Consider the following 17042-nt stretch of genomic DNA (forward strand, 5'->3'; position numbering starts at 1 on the left):
ACCTCATTTCCTCAAAGGGTAAGAACAGACTTCACTTAAAGTGGTAGGCACTCCCTCCTTCTCCCAAGTAGGCTTTGGAAGGGATAGTATGCCCTAAAGACAAAAGCAGCTGAAAGAGACAGCCACTGCTGAAAACCAATCCTGGATTATTCAAAGTAATGCCACTTAATTCTGATTAACAAAATCCATGTGTGTGTGTGTGTGTGTGTGTGTGTGTGTGTGTTTTCTTATCAAGGTTTTTTGGGAAGTGGTTCCCCCTGCTTCTTTCCTAGGATTGCAATAGAGCAACTAGCTCAGAGTCATGCAGCTTCATGCCTAAGGTGGGACTGAAGCTCACAATTTCCTAATTTCTAGCCTGGTGCTTTAAACCACCGTACTGAACTGGCTCTCAAAATTAAGACTATGGCTCTCTGAGGACTAAGGTCTATACCAAATGATAATCTTAAAATATACTGCTTGCATCTCAGATTCTTCCTAAATGTGGCATCTCAACTAAGACATGATGTTTGGCTGCTTTTACTCTGACTTGGTCTCAAGTGGACTTTCCTGATCTGTTCAGCAGAGGAATACTGAGGTAGAATGGGCAGCTTAAAGAGAAAACAAAAGAACTTTGCACCTAATGCCAAATAGTGGAAGATGAGTAGGTCACTTCCTGCACATCACTTTTCTGTGCATTTCTTTACGTAAACTAACAAATCCCTTAAAAACTAGTGAATTTTTCCCTGAGACATTCTTTTCATTTCACCAGAAGTATAAGAAAGTGAGACCCGACAGTGCAGTTCCCCCCCACCCCGCCCCGCTCATTCAGAAATTAATCCTACTGTGTTTCACTAATTGCAAAAAGGGTTGTAAAAGCATGAAGTCCAAATCAAGGTTCTCACTTTCAGGCCCTCTTGTCTATTAGCCCAGTGTTCCACCAGCTTTTTTTTTTTAATGGCCTCCTTCTGACCTTGTTTTTCACCAAAGATCCCCAGGTCCAGGACTATTGCACGGTGTCCGGATCCAGACATGGGACAGTAACTGGAACTTTTCTGTGGCCATCTTGGCACTTGCTGGGGACCTGTTATATATTTTTCACCCATGGTCCACTTTTAATATTCTAGGCCTCCCCTTCTCCGTTGAAACTGCTGTACTAACCCATGGGCGGGAAAAGTCCCATAGCTGTCTCTTATGGGGAGGGTTTGCTTTACCCAAGTCCAGAGGTCCCCAACTCCTTCCCTGCCCTGGGATCTTGCTGGCTAGTTTTGATCTGCATCTACAGGAAGGCAACTGAGCATGTGATGCAATGGCAACTCTTCTCTGAAATGTGCTGCATTTTTATATTTCTATTTTATAATTATGTTTTGATTGAAAATTTTAAGTACCGTAATCTTCAATGTATGCCAAAAGAGCACGATTTTATGTTTTCCTTTTTTATTTTGGGTATGTCACGATAACTTATCAGTAGCTGTCTCTGGGGGCTTGAAAGCAGTGTCAGAATTCTCGCGTTTGTTCCCAACTGTGTCTTGAAGATATTCTCCCATGGCACGTGCCACTTCTGTTTAAATATTGTAATTAATGGTTGCCTATCACATTTTCTTTAGATATTAAAAGTCAGCTTTGTTATGCTTGACTCAGGAGGATCAAGTAGGATTGAAGGACAGCATTCAAGGTCAGCCCCCCACCCCCACCCCTTGCCTTGCTTGAGCAGACCCAGCCATCTTCCTTGTTATCTCTACTGGGAGCGTCAGCGGGGTTTGACCTTTTATTTGCCTAAGTCACACAAAAGCCTTTCCAGTTTATGTTTTAACATCCAAAGATCGCCCCCATCTGCACAGGACCTCCCAAAGGATCGTTCCTCCACAAGCGCCGGCCACCTGAGAAGGGTTAAATGCCTTCGGCCGGCTGCCGCCCTTATCAGCCCCGCTCAGATTAACGAATGACTTTAACCCCAAGCCTGCGGAGAGGAGGGAGCGTCACATGGCGCGCGGGGGGGGGGAGTGTGGTTTGTTCCTCCGCTTTACTCAGCTTTTCTGCCTTGCCGCTACTTCCTTGAGTGGGGGGGGGTGCCGGAGGGAACTGCCCACCCCACCCCTATTTCCCCTTTCCAGCACCTGATAAAATGCTCCCCTGACCAGTGTGAGTCGCTTCAGTGGATCTGGCACGGGCGATACATCCCGGAGCGAGCGGCGCCGAGAGGACCCCTGGACTGGCGCGTCGACCGAGAAACCTGACAGACGTAAGGAGGGCGGCTTTGCGGGCACCCAGAGGGGAACGCTGCCGCCGTAACAGGTGGCTGGAGGCAACGTCCTTTGGGCTGGATGGGTGGCTTCTAGCTGGAAAAGACCCGCGGATAGTGGGATGCCAGCGTGGCTAAGTAACAGCGGCCAGGAGACATTAGACCACACGAAGGAGGAAGCGCAAAACCAAATTTAATTTTATACCAAAATGTGTTCTGAAAAACAAACCGCAAGCCAGCCAAAGAGGCAGTTACTTTGCTGGGTCTGTCCATCTTCTCTCTCATTCAAGGCCTTCCAAAAGCTCTCCAGTGAATTAATACGGGACAATGGAAACAAATGGGGTTCCCATTTGCTGTTGCCCTCCGTGCAGATGAGACGTAGAGATCCTCCAGTTTTTAACCCAGGGGTCTTCAAACTTGGCCCTTTTATGACTTGTGGACTTCAACTCCCAGAATTCCTCAGCCAGATGCTGGCTGAGGAATTCTGGGAGTTGAAGTCCACAAGTCATAAAAGGGCCAAGTTTGAAGACCCTTGTTTTAACCAGTACCATTTTCTCGGATGGGTCATCATCTTAAAATGAAATATAAAAGGGAGCGGTAGTAATTTATTCAAGAGTATCTTAAGTACTGTAGCAATAAAGCTTCTCATATGGATTGCTATAGCCCCTGGAATAAGACAAAATATTTGGATTATACCATCTAGTATTTAATTCTTTGTTAATGTGAGCAATGAGAGGAAGATCATGTCCTGCTCTGAAAAGTCTTAGGGCTTATTTATTTGGTTTTATTATTTGGTTGATTTGTTATTATTGTAATAATATATTACTGACATTCAGTTTTGTTCATTAGGATTTGCTATAGCGTATTTACAGTGATCAGACAAAGGCAGATTTACAATTATTAATAATGAGAAATACTGCACGCAAAACAATCTGGAAGATAATAATTCAGCTTTTTCCAAGTAGGAAAATCATCTTATGTGAAGTCTTTTTTAATGTTATATATTTGGACAGGGGATTGCATAGGGGATCTTAAAGGTCAAAGAAAAGAAAGCCACAGAAGAATTTGGAAGAGAATAGTAGGTTGATAACTAGAAAGATAGGTCATTTAGAGTGATCCTGTCTTGTATAAGTCCAATTGAAATGCATATGAGTTGCTCAAAAGGCCAGTGCTGGAGGCTGCCTCTCCAGGCAATTCCTCTCCTTCCTCTCCTCTACACTTTTTGAATATGTTCATTGAGAATTACATTTAAAAACACATTAATGAAACATTCTGGATAGAACTGATTTCTTAACAGTTTTAAAGCAAGAAAGCAAAGATTGACATTTGTACTAAAAACTGCTTTAGGGGTTTTTAAAATTAATTTATTTTTACTTAAAAGAAGGTGTATTTTCAAAACAATATCAACAATAGAATAGTTATACAATTAATGCTCAATTAATAAAAGACGAAGCATGCCAACCAAAATACAATATAACAGGGCTTTTCAACCTTTTCACCAATTGTACCAGTTTTAGGATATGGCAACATCCAACATCTTCTGGGCTCAGCAGAAGTGCCAGGATCAACGCCGAGCTCCTGGTGCTGATCCTGGCGCTTCCACTGAGCCCTGACAGCCCCGAAGAAGCGCTGATCCTGGCACTTCCACTGAGCCCTGACAGCCCTGCAGCTCCAGCCATCTCTCACTCAGGCTTGTGTGTTGCTGCCACCGGTTCAGCTCATTCCCCTCCCCCACTACCACTTTTCTAGGATGCTCATGTATCACCTGCCAGGTGCCAATGTACCACAGGTGGTACCCGTACCACTGGTTGAAAAGCCCTGCAATATAAGACAGAAAAAATATGATATAGAAAATATAAGATATAGAAGATATAGGTTAAAAGAAAAAATAGGCATTTTTTGAAATTAACACTAGTATCTGTTCTATGTTACTATATGTATTAAAAGAGAAAAAAGGTTAGCATTTTTAGTATGCAAAGTTTGTCCTCATACCAGTAATCTTAATAAAATTATCTTAATAAATTACGACATTTGCTATTTATATGTTCTGGAATTATATCTAGTAAAATACATTGTACTTTAGAATTTTCATTTTGAGTTTAATCACTAAGATTGTCTGAATGAGGTAGCTCTCCAATATTGGGCAGTTTTGCTTGCCTACCTGTCTCATGGCAGGGAAATGAAATTTAATGTAACCACCATTCAGTATACCTTTTTCTATTTAATTCATGATTTTACCATTTTTAGGTGGTATTCAAGTTGCAATTTTTCATATTGTATGTATTATTTTGATGCATATAAAAGGTAAAGGTTCCCCCACACATGCGTGCTAGTCGTTTCCGACTCTAGGGGCTGGTGCTCATCTCCGTTTCAAAGCCGAAGAGCCAGCGTTTGTCCAAGGACATCTCCATGGTCATGTGGCTGGCATGACTAAACGCCAAAGGCGCACGGAACGCTGTTACCTTCCCACCGTAGTGGTCTCTATTTTTCTACTTGCCTTTTTACGTGCTTTCGAACTGCTAGGTTGGCAGAAGCTGGGACAAGTAACAGGCACTCACTCTGTTATGCGGCACTCAGGATTTGACCCGCCAAACTGCCAACCTTCTGATTGACAAGCTCATATATGATGCATATAGCCACCCATTAAATGCATAACTCTAGGTGACTTACAATAATTTTAAATTCTACCAAAAAAAAGAACAAAAGTAGAATCCTAAACATATAAAAAAAGCATATAAAATGAATCCCAAGGGTGATTTTTCACAAGGCAACTGGACTTCTTTTTCTTTGAAGACATTTCGCTTCTCATCCAAGAAGCTTCTTCAGCTCTGAATAAGAAGAAAGCCCAGTTGCCTCATGAAAAAGCACCTTTGGGAAAACTATGACCTGGATGACTGAGAATCTCCATAGACATATAAAATAAACTAAAATATGGTCATCTCCAGATAGGTCAATAGATGCTGACCACAGTCACAACTGATGGCTTTGGTCAATCAAGGTAATACTTTTGAATAAGTCAGAGTCACTGAAAAATATACAGAATGAGCAAGATGCACTGAGATAATGTATTTAATTTATAACAACTTACTTGTGTGATAGATCCATTGACCCACTGAGTATTCTACATCTCTTCAGCAGTAAAGCCAATATTTCAGTGAGACTAATTCCCATTGTGATTGCCATGTGAAAGCTTATCATGACTGGTAGGAAAAAACCAGTGAGTGATTTAATGCATAAGGAATTCCTAGAATCATTATTATTCTATAATATTATTCTTTTAGCTGAAGTATATCTTACACTGACCACAATGTAACAGGTGCTGAGGAGTGGGTAGCACTGTGTTAGAACTTAAAGCGGGGGAATGCTTTCCTCCCAGGATTATTGGAGTGGGGGGGAATCAACCACTAGTCCAGCTAGGCTTCTGTATAAAACTGAACAAAAAGAGCAGGATGATACTGCTGTGTTTTTAATCTCATAATGTCTGAAAAGCTGCAGTCCTGTTTGAATGTTTGGATGGTCCAGTATAAATGATGTCACCATGCTGGCCATTGGAATCCCGGTCAAGTGACCTCTAGAGAGGGCAGAATTAGCTTCAGGCTCTCTCTCTTGAGCAACTAGAGGAAAGGAAAGGCATAACTCTACCAATAATAAAGCTAGAGGTGGGAACCAGAACTTGGCTGGACTTTCCAGATACGTTCTGGGATTCCTTCTCCTACCTTTTATATGTGTGTGTCTGTGAGCATACAAATACATAATATGGTATCATCTTTTCTCTCATTTTCAGAGAATGAGCTTCTTGTACCTCTTGGGGGTTTTCCTGGTTGTCCTTCCAAGCCTTGAGGCTGGTTCCTCCCTACGCTTCATAGCAGTTGGAGATTGGGGTGGAGTCCCCAATGCACCTTTCTACACGGCTCGTGAAGTAGCCGTGGCCAAAGAGATGGGGCGAACTGTTGCTTCACTGGGAGCTGATTTCATCTTATCTCTTGGAGACAACTTTTATTACAATGGGGTGACCGATAAGTATGACAAGCGTTTTCAGGTGAGGAGCATGAAAACACCATCAGGACTCTCTGAATGATGGTCATAGAAGTTAAAACTCATTTCTCAGATGTAGTGCATTAGTGTTATACAGTTTCAAATACTTGAAACTCATTATTACTTTAGCTAGTTTATTTTTAAAATGTAGTAAGATCATATTTATGCTAACCATGTAGCTAACAACATTTCTTAGTTTCTTAGTTATAATCCCTGGTTCGTGTGCAATCCTTATATGCATCTAGTTGAGCATTCTGCAAGGTCCTCCTCTTTTGAGCTAATATTGATCATTTGGCTAGCCCTATGTAGATATTTCTCCACCATTTTGTGGAGTATATGTCAGGTGCAAACGATCCGGACCACAGGGTTGAGTTGTAGCTCATAAAGATTTATTGCTCACACCCATACACAAGAATCTGGTCAACTAGCTGTCAGCACTAAATTGGCACTAGATAAGGAGTGAAGACGGAAATTAGAAAATGAAGCAAAATGTTCAAGGAAGTCTTTGCTATCTTACCCCATAAACTATTGTCTGACAATTAGGATGTCTACCCAGGCACCATTTTTGCTCACTGAAGCATCATCATGCCTCCCTACAAATGTTCTTGCTGTTATTGCTGAGTTCTCCTTATCAGTCAACCAGTGTTCACTTTGGTGTTAAATAGGCACCATAATGCAGACAGTGTTCCAGCCCATGTTTATGCTGGCTTTTAATTCCATTGTAAATTAAAATGAAGTTATCTACTTAATGGGGAGTAGCAACACAAAAGATGTCTAAAATGTTAGTTAGTAAGTCATCATGATATCTTCACTTCAGCAGAGATAGGAAATTAGGAAGAAGAATGAGGTGGGAGATCCTGCTCCTAGGTTCACCTTGAAGTTCAGAGTTATACATACTATTGAACTCTTACAGATATTTCTTTTGTGTAATGTTTGGCTAAAGATTAATCAACTGAAGCATATGAATGACAGGGAAGCAGTCTCATCCCAAATCAATTTAAATTATATCAGTCAGTGGGTTGTCAAGCATTCAAGACCTCCAGATGTCTTTACCAAGCAAGATGTTACAAAAGGTTAGATGGGAGGATTAGTGAGAAGGGGAAGACACAGATAAGGGGGGGATTTACTTATTCAATTGAAGGAGCCTACATGGTCAAAATCCTAAAATTTGGAAGATGCACATTTAAATAGATTACATCTTGCCAGATCAATAGAAAAAGCAAACTGTTTGTGTAGAAATGATAGAGGAAGTGAAGAAATGGAAATGATCAAAAATGAAAGGTTTCAGAACCTTGGGATGAAGTGTTTGTTTCTTGTGTTCAGAGAACAGAAACATTGCAAATGTGAGAAGAATGGAATCAAAAGAACAAGGGATGGGCTTGAACAATGAGGAAAACTCACTGCAATGTACCTTCCTCTGGTATAGGAAAAAGAGTTGTTGATACTTCTGTCTGTAGCCACAAATAACCAAATTATGTAAATTACCTCTGTAGAAACTTGTATCTAGGAGAAAAAAATGCTCAATCATTACACTGAGAATGATAACAGTAGAAAAAAAACTATATACTTCAGAGATGTTGCGGTTTTGGTTCCAGATCACCTCAATAAAATAAATTTCACAATAAAGCGCTTCACACACATTTTTAGTTTCCCAGTGCATATAAAAGTTATGTTTATGCTATACTGTAAACTATTAAGTATGCTATAGCATTATGTCTAAAGAAACCCAAAGTACATACCTTAATTAAAAATACTTTATTGCTAAAATGCTAATCATCATCTGAGCCTTCAGCGAGTCATAATCTTTTTGCTGATGGAGGGTCTTGCAAAAAACCACATTATTCACATAGCACAACCAACTGAAGTGCCATAAAACAAGATACACCTGTACTGCTGCACATTAGGTAAACATATTCCTCCCCCTCCTCCTGTAGGAAGAAGGGTGACCAGGGAACCTTTCTGGGATTTTCTTCTTCAGCTATTTACAAACGTGCAGCTTCTACCCTCAGAGGACAAAACCTTATTTGGGAATAAGTTTCTCTTAGGAAACAGGGCCCCTTATATAGGAACAGTCTGGCTGTTTGGGAGAGAGGGAGGGAGGGAGAGTTCGGCTTCTAGCCCCCAAGACAGGCTTCTCCAGGGATTAGGCCGCGTTTAGTCACTTGGCTAGGCAGGGGTGGAATTAACTCTGATACAGCATCAGATCGCAACTGAACATCCCAAAGAGGGTGAGGGGCAATCAATCAATAACTGAAGCAGATTCCTGTTTTGGAAGAATCCAGTTTTGGGCCTCTGACAAGTCCTCCCTTCCATCAGAACTGGACGGACCCTTCGCAGGAATTTGTAGGCAGTGATGCCCCTCTTTAAAAGGCAAGATGCTTCCTCTTCATTAAACCCCAGAAGAAAAAGGTTGATCCATGATTCCACCTAGGCCCAAATGCAGAGGCTCCCTAGCTTTTCCTAGGGGTGTGATGGAGTGGAGCTGTCAGTCTGTAAAGCTACAAAGTACTCAAACATTTTAAGTTGATGTCCCCAACCTCCTACAGGTAGTCCTCTACTTACAACCACAATTAAGCCCAAAATTTTCAGTGCTAAGCAAGACAGTTAAGTGAATTGTGTCCCATTTTATGACCTTTCTGCCACCATTGTTAAGTGAATCATGAAGTTGTTAAATGAATCATACAGTTGTTAAGTGAATTATGTATTTGTTAATTGAATCTGGCTTCCCCCATTGACTCTGCTTGTCGGAAGCCAACTATTGTAAAAGAAACAGTTGCTAATTTTTGTGATCCCTGGAAAAATCGCGACATTTTTACCAGCAGTTGATACTGTGCAGAAAATATTTCTTCCTTTTCCCCACAAATAAATGTTTCTTGTTCCTTTATAGGAAACCTTTGAATCAGTTTTCCAAGCACCCTCACTGCGTAAATTGCCCTGGTATGTTGTGGCTGGAAACCATGATCATTCTGGGAATGTGTCTGCCCAGATTGCCTATAGCAAAATCTCCAAGCGCTGGTAAGACTGACAAAGGATGGAAGGAAATGTAGTCACTGGGTATGCAGGTCTTGGTGAGGAGAGAAACAATGTGCAAGAAGTGCCATTGCGTTGCAGGGAATATCCTCTGCTAGAATATTCACACTAGAATCATGTAACCCTTGAAGAGGCCATCGGGGCTAATCCTGCTCGGTGCAGGCAGCTTCTTACAGCATCTCAGGCAGATGGTTGTCTAACCTCCACTATTGGCAAGTGACCACTTCTCTAGGACATTAATTCTAATGTTGAACTGCACTTACTATTAGAAAAAAAAGGATTCCACCCCCCCCCAAAACATTAAATATCAATGGCCACCAGATTATGCTATCTCTCAAAGAGCATGAATCATTCTTTTAAATTACCTTTTACAATAACATACAATAATCGTTATTATCCTTGGGGTATGAGAACAGACGTTATACAGAGACTTGTATGCTTTCTTTGAGTTCCTATTTCCTTCTTAAACAGAAACACCCTCCTTCCCCACACACAACTATGCTAATTGAACAGTTGTGTCCTGCCCTACCCACAACAGTGATAACACTTTTAATTGTTTGCCTCATACATATGTGCAGCAAACCAAGATTGCATCAACATGGCAGCACAGAGATTAAAGTAATAATTCAAACTCTATTCTTAGGTACATGCATTTGACATAAATCAGTCACAGTTTTGGATCATGCATCACAGTACACAATTTTTAACTGGCTTCCAATGATCTGGCTGTGAAAGTGTTCCTCTTTGCCAAGGGACATATTGGACATAAAACTCTGGGACATCATTTATTTTATTCTTCCTGTGATTTTATATCCTGTCTTTATATGTACATGCTTACATTTTTTAAAAGAAAAAAAATGCAGCTCCTGCAGAGATTATTAGTCATAAGCTCTTTCTGGTTTTTGAATGAACTTGAGAGTGGAGTCTGGCCAACATCTGTACTGTTATTAGTGGCCAACAGGCTGAATTCCTGGGATCCTCTTCTACCACTTGTTTCTGCTTTCACTGAGAAACAAACAGTAAGTTTTTAGGGAATCCCATGTTACTTTTACAGCTGAACGTTGGCCTGGATTTAACTTCTGTACCTCTCTGGGCTGGCTGGCCACAGTGGTTCAGTCACATGGGCAAGAAGCATTTTCCTTGCTTCTCCAAATTACATTTGTAAATAAAGTTTTGGTTCAAGGACCCAAAGCTGCCAGTTTGTTTAAGCATTTGCTATGATATTCCCGTTGGGATGGAGATATTCTTTTTAAAAAAGTAATCTAGAACATGTGCCTTTTGCAGATCTTGAAGTAGCTTGGAAATGCTCTTCTGAAATAGAAGCATGTTCTCTTGCTTTTCTCTAAAGCTTCTTCCTCCAAACTTTTTTATGCAGGCATTTCCCTAAATATTACTACAAGCTGAGGTTCAAGGTGCCTGGCAGCAATACTACTCTTGCCATCCTTATGATAGACACGGTGACCATCTGCGGTAATTCGGATGATTTCCAAAGCGAGCAGCCCTTACGTCCTCAGAATGCAGGCATGGCCCGTAGCCAGTTGTCTTGGCTCCGCAAACAGATGGCCAGTTCCCAGGATGACTACTTGCTGGTGGCAGGGCACTACCCAGTATGGTCTGTGGGAAAGCACGGCCCCACTGACTGCTTGGTCAAGCAGCTTCAGCCACTGCTATTGAAACACAAGGCCACTGCCTACCTATGTGGCCATGATCACAACCTGCAGGTAAGAGAAAAAACCTCATGTCACTTGAGTTCTGCTGTCCTCTGTAGGGAGGGAACCTGCAACCCTCTAGATGTTTCTTCCACTACCCCCATTGACCATCTTGGCTGAGGTGCTTGTGGCTGTAGCACAGAACATTTAGAAGGTTACTGGCTTGAGTGTGCTATTGAATGCTTCCTGGAATGGGAACCCAACTGATGAAAGAGAGAAGTCTGAGCCAGGTCGATCAAGAAACCTGCCTGTCAGTTTTTATTATGGGAAGGACAATAGGCTCCTTTATAATTGCTGGAGATGACCAAGACTGTAAATGGTTTATGGCAATAAATGTAAAATGAGTTCTTCATAGGCTCCGTGCATATTTGCAGTTTTTCTGATCTGCTTTCCAGTCTGCAGACTTTATTGCTTTTTTATAGTTTCTTTTTTATAACAATCTCAAGCATAACCTTTCTGCTTTCATTGTGGATTGAGTGAGAAAAACCTAGGCAGTGTTCTTTTGCCTTGACTTACCTTTCATCCTGTCGTGTTTGTACTGAACCCTGTGTTGCACCTATTCTTGCCTTCTCTCTAGCCAGCTCTTTTGGTTTCTTGAAAGTTCTCATTGGGTTTCTCCTTCATGAAAGCTTTTCTTGAATGGGCCTAGTTGTCCTATGTGTGTTTCCTAAGGATCTATCCCCAAATCCACTCTCTTTTGTTCACCTCACACAAACTGAAAGCCCTTTTAGCACAGGCATGCATTTCATTGCCTGTGTCATCTAGCATATTCTGAGCATTAAATGCAGCAATTGTTCTCCAGGCTTATTTTGGCTGGAACATCTAATATTTTTTCCATTGCTGTGATTATAGCAATGACCTTGCTATGGTTATTCTGCAAGTCCCGGTCTGAGCTAGAAATCGAGCAATTAACCAGTGGAACAGCTTGCCTCCAGAAGTTGTGGGTGCTCCACTACAGGAGGTTTTTAAGAAGAGACTGGACAACTATTTGTTCGATATAGGTCCTTGGACAGGTAGTTAGACTAGGTGATCTCCAAGGTCCCTTCCAACTCTGTTATTCTGCATTATGAATAGAAATCTAATTAATGGAATGTTAATGTGCAATTACAGCATAATGGACAAAGAGGCCCCCAAATGGTGTGATGCAGTCCTAATCTAAATCTGTTGTTGTTTCTTCTTCTTCTTCTTTCTCCAATTAAATAGTACCTACTGGACAAAGGTGGCATAGGCCATGTCTTAAGTGGAGCAGGAAACTTCATGGATAACTCCAAGCAACACCTCCATAAAGTCCCAAATGGCTACCTACGCTTCTTCTATGGGCAGGGGTCTTCCCAAGGAGGCTTTGCCTACTTTGAGATTGATGGCAAAGAAATGCGTATCTTCTATATAGAGGCCAGGGGCAAGTCCCTTTACAAGACTTCACTACCCAGGCGGAGACTATTCTGAAATTCAGACAGCAGTTTTGCTAACTTCTGCATTAGATACTGTGACTCAGAGAGAGAGGTGCTGGTGGCATCTCTGGTTCACCCACACCCTCGCTTTTTTCCATTAGGTTGAGAGCTGGCAAGTGTAAACAGGGGAATTAATGAGAGTTTGTGTTACTGTTTCTCATATTTTGAGAGTCAGTCCCAGTGAATGTAACCTCCGAAGTCCCATGGGTAAGCTTGGGGCTCCTGCCATTCCTTGACAACCTCAGATCAAGAATTGTCAATGATCCAGCTCACTTGCTGCATGGACGGAGATTCCAATTCATCTCTGAACAGTAGTACAGTTTAGTTTTTCAGGATTTTAGGATAGGCTAATAATAGAAGCTGAAGACTTAGCAATATCAGCCAGCGGTACAACTCCCATCTAGCTTAACTCCACTCTTATTCCTGAATAGTGTTATAGTCTTGCTGTATGCACATTCTATTGCTAGATAACATATGGGGGGCAGTTTCTGTTGGCAGTGCTTTTAGCACCCAGTTGTCATGCATACATAAATAAAGGTGCCAATTATTGAGGAATGAGCAACACAGTAATAACATTCTCCAAACTTTCCTCAACACTCTAAAGGAAAAATGAGGACAGTTCTTTGATTTGGTTATGTAGTTTGTCCCAGAAGCATGCTAAAAGCCTGACCTTATCATGAACACAGTGTAGAAGCAGTAACCGGACCTAATGATGCCACTAACACTAAAAAATTAATATGTTGTCAGTTTCAGATGAAGATAGCGGGATTCAACAGGCTGAAGAATGGGGCAGAAATTAACTTTAACACTTGCTGTTTGAAGTGCTGGAGAAGGGATTAAGTTGGATCCAAGAATAACAAAGACTTCATTGTCATTGTCCCCCACTGCCACTTTAGGACTGTACATCCATTTTTTTCCATTAGACCATTTTAGGTTCACAATTCTGCACTCTGTAGTATGAGTAAGTAGTGCAGCAAGGGATTTCCCTCCTCTTTGCATGCAAGTCCCAGGAGACAGTAATTATTATTATTATTATTAATTTTATTTGTATACCGCCCTTCTCCCGAAGGACTCAGGGCGGTGAACATATTAAAAAAACAAGATACAAAAATTAAAAACGATTAAACAAAATGCCGACGAATAAGTTAAAACACATTAAAAAGTAGGTTAAAACAGATTAATAAAACCCAACCCCATCCCATCAGGCCAGGCTAGCTTGTTCGAAAAGGTAGGTTTTGAGATCGCGCCGGAAGGAGCGGAGGTCAGGCGCCATCCGGAGCTCGACCGGAAGATGGTTCCATAAATCCGGTGAGCCCACAGAGAACGCCCTCCCCCTGGGGGCCACCAGTCGACATTCTTCCTTAGTAATGGCTAAGGAAGAACAGTATACAGGACATCTCTTGCATGTGTTAGAAATTATATTGTTTAGCCACATCAGGGCATTGGATTTAATGGTTCCTTATCCAAGGGATTGATGCCCCAATGATTCAGACTTAGAGAACATCATGACATGTGTGCCAAAGGGTTAGAAGACTTTTCTGTATTCTAAATGCATTGCCTGACTAATGATGATTTTGTATTGCAAATACAGGGAGAGAATGAACATCTGATAATGCATCATTTCCTTTCTTATGTCTTATCTGTTTTTTGATAGATTTTGCTTGAAATGTTAGCTGCAGTTATGTATTTAAAGTCATATATTTGCAAAAAATGGGAAAATTCAGTTTCCTATGAGATGTATGATTATTTACCACCAGAATTCAATTTTATTCTCTAAGTGGTATTCTTAATTTGCTTTATAAGAGAATACAATCTTGTCATTTTTTTCTTGCAAATGATTGTTCAATAAATTTCTTATGAATAATGTCTGCTTCTTTCATTCATTTAATTTCTGTAAGATATTTTGAAAAAAACAGTTTGCCTATGAAGTCTGGTTGCTTGGAGTTCCAAATTCCTGACTCACTGAATAGTGGATGCTTCTCCACATTGCTTGGCAAGAACATCAGTGTCTGCCAAGGTATCAGTGGTTTCACAAATCTTGATCTTAATGTAGGTAAAGTGTGACTGCCGGCCATTGTTTAGACAAAGCGAAGGAAGCACTTGTCCTGCCCTCAGGTGCTTTGGAGAATAAATGGATCCCTCTTGCCTGTGACAGCACCTCAAATAATGGAAGACTGTCTGTGGAAATTCTCAATCCAGGTCATGGTTGTTCCAAAAGTGCTTTTCCAAAAGGCAACTGGATGGCACCATTGGAAGATTGCTATCATGTCACTGCAAGTCCTCTTCATTAGCCTAAACATACTTAATTCCCTTAGCTCTTCATTATATTGTTACTCCTCTCTGCACTCTTCCAGGGCAACAGCATTGTTTTGTATCGTGATTAGAACTGGATGCAGTATTTCAAGCATGGTCTTAATAGTGCAGTATAGAGTGGTATTGTTATGACCCAGGTCGCCTAGGGAGAGACAGGGTATGATAAAGTCCTTTATTGCTGTTAAAGTTCACAACAAATGGTCCTACAATGACTGGTAAGGCTCCACCCCACACTTCCCTGAAGGCAGCCACCCACAGTCCCCCAAACAAAAGCCAGTAAGCACCAAAACCGATTTGCAAAGGCAGAGAGGAAGTCCAAAGACAAGGTGCAAGCTCACAGGGCAAGGTCCAACGGGTAAGGCAAGTCTACAGGGTAAGGCAAATCCACAAGGCAAAAGGCAGCCTGCAAGACAAAGGCAAGGCACAGGCAACAAGAGTCAAGGCTTGAGGTTTTTTTCCAAAGCTGGGAGAGTATATGCCAAAACAAACAATTGTTCCTGACAAAGACGATCTCTCTCCCCCTCCCCACCAACTTCTGTTTAAGTCATCCCATGCTAGGTGTTCCTTGTGAGGAGTGGTGGGGGTGACCTTTTCCTGAGCAACCTTACAGACCTTCTCTGAGCTTGCCTCTGCTCTACTCTCCATGTCCTTGGATCAAGTGGGGAAGGCAGCTGTTCCTCATCAGAGGGGATCTGTTGCCTCTCAGCACCACTGCCTGTCTGCTGCCTGTCTGCAGCCCTTGTCCTTTGAGGGCAGACCTCACCCAATGCCTGAAGGGGCTGGGACAGCCCCTGGACTCTCCAAACATTCCAAGGGAGACATGCCATCCCCATCAGATGGTCCCGGTTCCAACTCCTCCAAACTGGGATATAATGGGGCCATTGTAGGTATTATCATTTCTTGTGATCTTGATCATCATCTTGATGCTATCCCTTTCTTAATGCAGCATAGGACTGCATTGGCTTTTTTGGCAGCTGCTGGCTCATAAGTGGTGGTCCACAAGGACACCTAGATCCCACTCACAGGCACTATTGTTAGGCTTGGTACTTTCTATTCTGTACATGTGCATTTGGTTTTTGCTGCCTAAGAGTAGGACTTTACTTTTCTCACCACTAAAAAAGGTGAAATTTCAAAAGGAAGATTGATTTTCCATTACATAGCAGGATGGTGTCTTAATTTTTACTTTTTCTGTAAAATTATGAAAAGCTATTGTACCTTATCAAGTTACCTTTATTTTTAATAAGTCTTCCACAATTAAAATTAGTTGTCTTTGGAACATGATTTTGTTCACAAATTAATATATATAATAATTCCAACACAGTAGGAGCCGTGTGAGTTTTACTGGAAGAATAAATTCTAAGTGTTTGCCCAAAAAGAATGCATCAGTTTGAAACCAGCTATGAACCACCTACCATGATGTCAGCAGTGTGTAAGAGCCAAACTGATATATTTTTGGCAAGGCTGCAGGATATTTGAAGCCACAAGAAAATTTGTGGTTTCCTTAAAACCCTGCAACCTTGTTCATTGGTTGGCTTTGCTAGGATTTTGTAGGCACCCATTTGAAAGGCAGATTATTGTTCAACATTTTTTCAGAGAAATGTACTTGTGTATTTATTTATTTAAAATACAAATATGGATGCTTATTTTATATAATACAACTCTGAGCATCTATCAACAACGACATACAAAAATAAAGAAAGCTTAACCAAATTTCATACAAGTAAGAAACCATAACATATCCAGTGGTGGGATTCAGCCAATTTGCACCAGTTCAGCAGAACTGGTATCTAATTTTTTGTTGCCCAAGCCCAGAACGGACTTCCGGAAGTGGCATCCACACAGAGAACCGGTTGTTCACATATTTGAATCCCATCACTGATCATATCCATCACAAATATACATTTGCTGGCACAAGGAAATGTAATATTGCAAGACTCTGTGACAACTGAGGCTAATAAATTATGAGAATCCTGGATAGTGTGAGTGCCTTAACTATAGAGTAAGGGATAATTTTGTAATCATTCTTGTATTTGCTACAAAAGATATCAGCTTTTTCTTTCTATTTCTAATATTTTATTTTTGCACTTTTGTCTTTTCCTTTCTTCCTCTTTTTCCCTTACATTTATTTCTTTACTTTGTATTCATTTTTGTTCATTTTTATCTTCTTTTCAAAACTTTTAATAAAATTTATACCAAAAAAGGACTGTGAGAATGTATGCATTTTCTTAGGAAAATATTCTTTAGAGTGTGTGAATCCAGCTAAAATTGGCCCTTCTGGAATCTGCA

General features: G+C 41.1%; 1 protein-coding gene across 2 annotated transcripts; it reads left to right on the top strand.

Moving 5' to 3' along the window:
* Positions 1–1582: 1582 nt before the first annotated feature.
* ACP5 (acid phosphatase 5, tartrate resistant) lies at positions 1583–14309 on the top strand. 2 transcript variants are annotated; one of them, XM_083351663.1, is made up of 6 exons: positions 1583–1651; positions 2091–2218; positions 6003–6257; positions 9141–9268; positions 10659–11004; positions 12196–14309. In XM_083351663.1, exons 3-6 carry the CDS (start codon positions 6006–6008, stop codon positions 12436–12438), a joined length of 969 nt encoding a protein of 322 aa, XP_083207789.1. In that variant the 5' UTR covers positions 1583–1651; positions 2091–2218; positions 6003–6005; the 3' UTR covers positions 12439–14309. The 2 variants fall into 2 exon arrangements, with proteins under 2 accessions (XP_083207789.1, XP_083207788.1); XM_083351662.1 differs by lacking the exon at positions 1583–1651 and having other exon boundaries at positions 1993–2218.
* The last annotated feature ends 2733 nt before the right edge of the window (positions 14310–17042 follow it).

The sequence above is a fragment of the Vipera ursinii genome, assembly GCF_947247035.1.
Source record: "Vipera ursinii genome assembly, chromosome: 2".
In the NCBI taxonomy this organism is placed as follows: domain Eukaryota; kingdom Metazoa; phylum Chordata; class Lepidosauria; order Squamata; family Viperidae; genus Vipera; species Vipera ursinii.